Source organism: Neomonachus schauinslandi, chromosome 14 (genome assembly GCF_002201575.2).
Source record: "Neomonachus schauinslandi chromosome 14, ASM220157v2, whole genome shotgun sequence".
NCBI classification, from domain to species: Eukaryota; Metazoa; Chordata; class Mammalia; order Carnivora; family Phocidae; genus Neomonachus; species Neomonachus schauinslandi.
Genome location: NC_058416.1, coordinates 44,179,620 through 44,188,438, shown reverse-complemented (window position 1 = coordinate 44,188,438; position 8,819 = coordinate 44,179,620). Strand labels below are relative to the sequence as shown.

At 42.5% G+C, this 8,819-nt stretch overlaps 1 protein-coding gene across 1 annotated transcript in view; it reads right to left on the bottom strand.

Moving 5' to 3' along the window:
- Positions 1–8,508, bottom strand: part of CHST9 (carbohydrate sulfotransferase 9) — a 244,300-nt gene extending 235,792 nt beyond the window's left edge. Inside the window, exon 1 of the mRNA XM_021686272.2 lies at positions 8,128–8,508. Within this exon, the coding sequence (XP_021541947.2) occupies positions 8,128–8,508 (381 nt within the window). The remainder of the gene's footprint in view (positions 1–8,127) is intronic.
- Between the last annotated feature and the right edge of the window lie 311 nt (positions 8,509–8,819).

Here is an 8,819-nt window from a genome sequence, read left to right as displayed (position 1 = left end):
AAAAAAAAAAGAAAAAAAATGACTACAAAACTAAGTGAGCCTTGAGCTTCTTGCTTCTGAAAGTAATGGAAAAGCAAATATTAATGTAATATTTGAATTGACAAAATTGTCTTATTTCTAGACGCTTCTGAAATTTCTTTCACTACACTGGGTGTATTTTTCCTTTTCTTAACTACATTCTTTAGTGTGTTAGATTTCAGTTTAGGGTAGTATTGAAGTAAAAAGGGGCACAATGAGGCTAGTAACTGGTAGAAGTCATATCTGTTTATTCTGGCAAAAAAAAAAAAAAAAAAAGGTTTTTCTGTTGTATGGTGGAGTTAACAGCCAAGGAGGGAAGAAGGCTTTGCTTTCACAATCTTTGCCTTATTCCATACAAGAGTAAAAAGCATAACAAGAAAAGGCAGATTTCCAATAAAATTTCACTGCCTACACAGATCTTTGTGCTCTCAAATGAAAGAAACTCCTTATTTTCCTTATCACCTCCACAATCCACCACCCTCAATTTCATCTTCTCTCAATTCCCACTGCACCACTACACTCTTATTAGAAATTGTAACAAAAGTAGACCAAATAAAGTTAGGGGTCAGTCTGAGGTTGAGCGCTGGGCCATTCAATTGACCGAGAAGCTTCCAGTAAGAATGAACAATATATACCAAAACAATCATAGATCAAATTGTGTTCTGTACAATTGCTTCATCCCCTTTGTAGGAAAAGCCATCTCTCATAATTGGGTAAACCATGCCCTCCTATGTAGAGAGTTTTGTGGTTATCTCAAAACAATTGGTTAGTCTCTCTCCCCGCCCCCAACACACCCCGTGACTTTCATCTTAACTGTTAAGAGTTTACATTAAAAAGTGTCCTTCTTTAAAAAGACTAAGATATACAATGTTATAAAAGACATCTAAAATGGACCTGGAGTGGAAAGTAATCTAAGGAAAAAAAACCCAATTATTACTTACAATTTGGTAAGTTCAAGATACTTGCTGTAGCTAATACTGAAATGACATCTCACATAACTCTTAATTTTCAAGAGCAGATCTTATGCTATGGTCTGCTAGTCCAGATAGCAGAAGTGAAAATTTTTGAGTTTCCCTCTCAATTCCCTCCTTATTACTAGGGTCCCACGCTCTCCCGTGTGTTGCATATACAGGTAATCCTCAAAACCCTCTAATCTCTCTGCAAATACTCTCTATTTTGCAAAGAGAAGAGATGTTGGAGTGCTTCTAGTGTGTCAACAGTACCCAGACTACTAAGACACTCATCACAGTTGTCTATACCTTCCCTCCCGGCCCAACTCCTATATGCTAGCACAGGATGCATTTATTTTAAGCAATACCAAAAAAATTCCACTACAACACTTTATTGCATTGGTGACACCTTTTGGCCTCTTTTGTGAGCATACTTCACAGTACTATTTTATGGTGCAACTTCCAATATGGAACCATGCAGTTCTTTGTTTGCATAAACATGCTTCAAGGACATTCAAAATACAATCTCAAATGATACCTCCTTTCCTGTTTTTTCAGTGCCTGAAATTACATGTGAACATGGATGTACATACATATAACATATGCATATATACATATACATGCATATACACACATACATATGTGTGAGTGTATGTATTGTCTGTCTCTATGAAAGCCTTCAGTGCTTTTTGTTTGTTTGTTTTTTTAAAGATTTTATTTATTTATCTGACAGATAGAGAGACAGCGAGAGAGGGAACACAAGCAGGAGGAGTGGGAGAGGGAGAAGCAGGTTTCCCGCTGAGCAGGGAGCCCCATGCGGGGCTCGATCCCAGGACCCTGGGATCATGACCTGAGCCGAAAGCAGATGCTTAATGACTGAGCCACCCAGGCGCCCCCTTCAGTGCTTTTTGGAGACATGCATCTAAACAAGGTTAAGTCCTGGGAGAACTAAAATACTAGCCAGCTTGCATATTAGTTTGTCAACACTCATAGTCACCCAGTAAAGAGGGATTTCTAAGAGAAATGAGGACCAGAAGAAGTAAACTTTTTTTTTTAAAGATTTTATTTATTCATTTGAGACACAGAGATACAGAGAGAGAGAGAGAGAAAGCATGAGCAGGGAGAGAGGCAGAGAGAGAGGGAGAAGCAGGCTCCCCACCGAGCCAGGAGCCCGATATGGGGCTCGATCCCAGGACTCTGGGATCATGACCTGAGCTGAAGGCAGACGCTTAACCATCTGAGCCACCCAGGAGCCCAAGAAGTAAACTTTTATAAAGGTGCCAGTGACAGAAAAAGATCAGAACATGGGCTTGCGTTTGATGGTCAGAGAGTCTGTAATCCTAGTCCCCTGAAGGCAGGAGACCAGCGGACAAGAAGGACAGTCCTACTCAAAAAAATAAGGATAGATGAGTAAGGGCATGAAGAATAATCTACGCCATCATAAAAATCTTATTTATCTAGTCCTATGACTCTCCTCAGGGTCACACCGCCCCTAGAGAATATTTTGGGAGGGGCTGGCTACACTCTGGTTTGTTAGGTATTGGGACAGGGGAGTGTGGTTGGCTTTTAGTGTGGAAGAGTAGTCCTATTTAATGAAGAATTTCCCCAAATACCCCATACAACATGCAATGTCCCGATGAACTAAACTTAGAGTTGACATCAACCTATAGCATCTGGTACATAATTGCAATTAAGCATTTCATAAGAATTTCCATTGAAACCCTGAGACTGACAATTAAGGTCGCCGTGGTGAATAATCATTCCATGTAGTCTGTCTCCTAACTCTAGAACTGATAGACTACAATACTAGAGGCAATACCAGCGCTAAATCAATAATTTTCATTTTAGAAGTATTTTATCTGCTATTATTGATGATATGGTGGGTAACCTGCAGAACCCTTTGAAATAGAGTTCACACTAGGAACAGCATGAAAACGTTACATAAAATAGGTTTGGAATTTTGGTGGAAGTATATTAATAGTATTTACTCTCTCATTTGCAAAATATCACACTTCCACGTTTTCTCCACTCTGACAGTCTAAAATTTGACTTGGCATATTTTCCCTGGAACGATTCCCATTTATCGTTATTCTTCTTTATCTCATACAAATAGGTCTGGTTGGTAATTATCCTAACATACTTTTAGTCTATCCTGTTCTTTCATTTTCCTGTACTTCTTGTAGAGAACGTTTTCTGATGTTTTATTCATTATATATTCAAGCAAGCTTCTGCTTCTAGGATATGTGCTCCAGGGAAGTCATCCCCAGATATCAGTATAGTTATTAATTACAAATTAGCTTTTATTTTACTGCTCCGTTTCATTACAGATAGATTCGGTAACTAAATTATTGATGAATTACATTTCAGGATATGAAGGGGGAAACACAAAACATTTGCTGTTTAAAAACAGAGAGAGACTAAGAGGGTTGAGAACCACGGTATGGTCCATGGTGACCACCCAGTGGATGAGAGAAGACAGAAAAGTCACAAGCCTTCTGCATCTACCCCTGTACCATTTCATTTCAGGATTATCGTGGGGCGTTGATACCGTGATGGCCAGAAAGAGTTAACTCCCCTGCCTAAGCACCCAGCTTCCTCCAGGGGAGCTGAATGAGTCAGGAGATCAGGTTTCTAGTTTCTGCTCTGCCACTAACTACTGGTGTGACCTTTAGCGGCTCACAGTGATCACTGTGGGTCCCCATTTCCTTAACTGTAATGAGGGCATTGGAATAAATTACTTTAAAGGTCCTTTCCATCTCTATAACAAAATGCATAATTTTGATTCTTAGATTTAGGCACTGATCAGAAGAAACTGATTTCTTTAACAAGTGTGTATAAAATATATCCCGTGGGCCTCAATTATATTTCCAACCACAATATTTCTTTTAAAATACTCAGTCTAAGGACTTGAGTCTTTAAAAAAATGCCAAATGCCATGCCCTATGAAAAATTTTAAAAAACTGTTTCCTCAAAAAAGAAGTACCTCTCTATTTGCAGTAGTGAGCACATTTATTATGAGAACATAGTCACCCCTCTGAAGGGGACATCTACTTTATTACCTTTCTGCTCACTGCTGTAAAAGTTACAGTTTTACTTTTTGCTTTGAATCCCTGAAATAAAAGTGATCTTACCTGCTTTTCCAATCATATATTTTTAGCAGCTCTAACCTTCCCCACAGAGGTTTTCTAATAGTCCACAGAACTAACAATTCAACAAAATCTATATACAACTGAACAGTGACTACAAACGAGGTGTTTAACGGCCAGCACTATGGTGTGAATCAACTTCTTGTTCAAGTAACTATTTCATCCACAACCAATTTTGCCCTAGAGCTTTTGAAAAACACAACAGAAATCTGTTAAATTGCCAGTCTTGCTGAACTTCAACTATTTTCTCTAACCAGGTCCACGGTAACAATAGATACTTGAGAGCTTCTCTTCAGTGCAATGTACTTTGATTTGGAGCATAGGTACAGAGATCAAATGGACTGGACCCCTTATTCTGGTGGCATCTTGCTGTTTCTTCTTTAGAAAGTACCTATGGAAGGCTGAGGATTATCACCTTAACACATACACATGTGTATGCTTTAGTAAAACCTCATGCTTACAGATTCGGCTTAGTAAGATTTATCAATCAGAATATTCCTGTTGGGTTTTCAGAAGTAGTCCACTATCATTAAAAAAACAAAACAAAACATATTAATCACCTCTCTTGCATGTGAAGTGGGATTGAATTTCTCAAATTTTGATTGTAGGACTTTTATTTTTTCCAGGAACATATATAATTCTTAAAACATATTCATTAAGTAGGTATACAATCAAGTCTTGATTATGTTTCTGTGAATGACATATATTCCACTGCAAAGTTCCCATACCAGCTTTGCTTATTTCTATCACCCAGCTCGTTTCTGGGCAGGTTGCCCATCTGTATAACCTCCCTATAAATCGGTTTTGGTGTGTGAGGTATATAAGCTCATTTAAAAATTAACCTAAACAAAACAAAATAATTAGAAAAGCAACTTGCCCCCAACAACAATGAAAATCTTTTATAAACCAAACATGCACTATGTTCCAAAGACAAAAACAAATGACTTTTTAAATAACCATGATTTTGGATTATCTTTGCCTCTATTCTTCTCATTAACATGAATAATTCAGAGTGCTTACTATACGTAGTGAAACTATTTCCCCTCAATAATTCATTTTTAGTATATAGAAAAATAAGATCTAACACATCCTTATGTATTTCCAAAGGTTTAAATTAGACCACATTTTTCAAGGCAACTTAACTTAAAATTGTCTATAGTTTGGGCTCATTCCCTTCAGTGCTATCCTGGTAGTAAGTAAGGAGAATCTTAGGCTTTCAAAGCAAAAGCAGTACAGAGCAGTGCACCAGGTCAGAAGGCAGAAACCTCACCTTTCTTTGGTTCTTGATATTCTCCTAGTACGTATCAATTATTTGCAAAGTGTGGGCTAGATTGCCAATATCTTTTTCCTCAAAAATAGGAAAGTGTTTTGGAACATTACACCTGGATTTGAGTAAAAAGAATTTCCCAGTGTTCTCGCTGCACTGAAGGAACAATATATTTATTATGCAACTTAATTTTGAGTGAGAAAAACGTCCTAACATTGCAGTTGTAGCTACAGCAAACATCCCTAAATGTGAAAGCTATCTGGGATTGGGGAAGGAGGGGGAGACTCCAAACCCCAAGTATTGCTCTAATGATGACATAAACAAAATGAAGGGTGTGAATCTATCTGCTGATTATATACAGACTCATCCAAGTTCACAAACACAAATATAAAGAATACTACCTAGACATGTTATTCATATCCTATGCAATATCGACAGCCAACATCTGTATGGGAAACAAAGTGTATGTCTTCAGTCTACTTCATCTGGGGTTTGGAATATTAAGTTAGCCTCCCATTTTGTAAATTCTTCCTGGGAAGAGGTTATATCCTTCTGGAACCACACTAATTTTCTGGAGTCACAAGGCTGTTTAATACACTGCTTCAGAGCACCAAATTCTACCCTTGTGACCAGGAAGAAAGGGAAAGAATGTCATCAGGAGGAGTCTGCAGTTGTACTAATTCTCAGCTTCTGTTTGGTAACAAAAAGGTGGAGGAAAAAAAAAAGCAATCAGATTTCACTGGAGTATACACACCAGCTCTGGCCAAAGGCTTTAAAACTTTTTTGATTTCTTCTTTCATTGAAAATAAAAGGAGAGGAGCTTATAGTGTAAGAAGCCAAACATAACAGTTGCCAAACTTGGGTCAACTTCAGATATCACTGCAGCTATCGGGATATTCATGGAAATGTATGAAATGAGGATGTATGTTTTGATACCTGTGAAAATAAAAGACTGCGCTTTGAGTGGGAGAGAACAGATGGTTGGTAATGATTTAAAACATTTATGTTTTTGGACTGTCACCAAGCCTCTGTATTAAAAAAATATGGTGCTTAGTACATACCAACATCTATCGGCAAGGTGCTCATTTTCTGGAGGATGCTACTGTAATAAAGGAGATAAAACTCAAATGAGGCACGAGGAAGATTCTTCTTGCTTTCTCAGGGCATTCGATGTGTGCTATTTCTTATTGACTATATTCAATCAAAATGTTTTCTGTGTGATGAGAGGATTTTAATTTTTCTTCAATAACTAGTCAACTAGGTATGTGTCCAGGAATTGTATTCCTTTTGAATGCACTGGGTAGAATTGTAATTTTGTTCTGTACATTTGATTCACTTTGACTGAAGCTCTTAAAAACCCCTTAAGCAATAATAAAATCTGGTAGTCCAGGGTAGTCCTGCACATGAAAAACAGTAACATTCTCCTTATCCTCAGTTTGGTAGACAGGCATATGGTGTTACAATTATGTACTGGAATTGGCAGGTGCCAGACCACTGAATCAAGAAGACAGATAAATATTGAATATTGTCACACTGTATTTTGGTGTGTACATGTGAGTCCAAAAGAAGCCCTTGTCCTTTAAACCCAGTGACAAAGTGACAGTACAGATAGAGCTGCATAGAGAAAGATTGATGCAATGTTTGGAGTTAAAGCGCTGAAAAATAAACACTGTAAATAATACTCTTAATTACTGTAAAAACTGCTGCAGGGGAGTCTTATTAAACATCTCCAGTGTTTTGATTTGATTCTGATAACATAATGCGGGAAAAGTCACACAAACACAAACTGTATTATTTACTTGTCATCCCTTTCATAACCCTGGGAACGATTCAGGAACAGTTTGCCTGTGGGAGGGAAGGTGGGAGTGGACCGCAGGGAGGGGAGCAAGGAGGAGCAGCGGCTCAGGCTGCGCACCTGTGAACTTAGTTGGAAATAACTCCGACGGGCATCAAACAGAACACCTTTTAGCCCTCTAACAGAAATATGCTGATAGGATGTTCAAACGGGGCAGAAGGGGGAGCGGGTAAGCGTGCGAAAGTAAGAGCAGCAACCAAACAATCGCGCCGTTCCTACTCTCCCCAACCCACTTCAATCTTCCTCCCCACATCACGCCTCCCAACCCCTTTGCTGGCGCCTGATGCACCCGGGTTCCGAGTCTCCCAACTTCCCTCCCACATTGTCCGCAGCCTTCGCCAGAGCTTTAGCAAGGTTCCGGAGTTTGAGGCCGATGCAAAAGAGGCACCGCTGCAGAGATGCTCATCTTTCTGCCAAACATGCCGGAAGACCGGATAAACCGGCATCCGAAACTCAATGCTGTGCCTTGTGGTGTCCTCCTGCCAACCCCCGCTTGCGCCAAGTCGGGGATGGCACCGGAATCCTGGAGTCCCGGGTGCCCCGCCGGGCCCGGGAACCCAGGACAGGTAGTTAAGTTCAGGCGCGCGTCCTCCTCCTGCGCCCCTCCCGCGCCCTGTCCCCTCCAGCTCCCGGCCACGCCGCCCCTCCGAGCAGGTCCAGTAAAGTGAACGGAAGTGGGTTCAAATATGGGAGGAGGATGGGGAAGCAGAGAAAGACGGGGTCAAGAGGAAACGAAAGATGCCTCCCTCAGTCGACAGAGGCGAAGTACCTGAAAAGGTGAGGATGCACTTCCCCGCCCCCGCAGACCCCTCTACCGCGGCTGCTCAGCGCTCCCCGCAATCCCGGCCCCCACACCCTACCCCATCCCCGGCCCCAAACCGGTGCGCTCACCTCGCCAGCGGCCGCCGGCTGGTCCCCCTTTTCCGGGAGCGGAGCTTCGCGGGAAACTTCCCCGCGCTCCGGGGCAAACTCGGTGGACTCCTCCCCGCCGGGGGCCGTCGCGTGCGCAGGACCGGGCGCGGCGCGCGGGGAGCAGGGGCAGCGCGCGGGGAGCAGGGGTAGCGCGGAGCCGGGCGCTCGCCCTCGCCCTCGCCCGTCCGCCCGGCAGGCTGCGGCGCCGCCTCGACTCCGAGCCCGCTCCCGCTCGCGCTCCGTTCCTGCCGCGGCCGCCGCGCCCCCGCCCGCCCCGGCGGCTCCGCCTCCCGCTTTTATCTCGCCTGCCGCGCGCCGCCCGCCCCGCCGCCCGCTGCTCCGCCGCCGCGGTCCTCTCATCCCCCGACTTTCTGGCTTGTCCCCCGCCGGCCTCTCGCCCTGCCTCCCGACCCCGGTGCGGCCGAGGCTCGAGTGCCACCCGGTCTTGGTTTAGGAAGTAATTATCCTCGCTATTTCCTAATTCTCCTTCCCCTCTTCACCTCCGCCCCGTCTCAGATTCCTTTCCCAGGTGTTCTAGAAACACCCGAAGGACTAGTCAATAGGTTAGTAGGTTATCGCTAACATTGACTCCAAAGTCTTAGAATTTCTTTTGCTTCACAGATAACACACACACACACACACACACACACACACACACACACACACACACA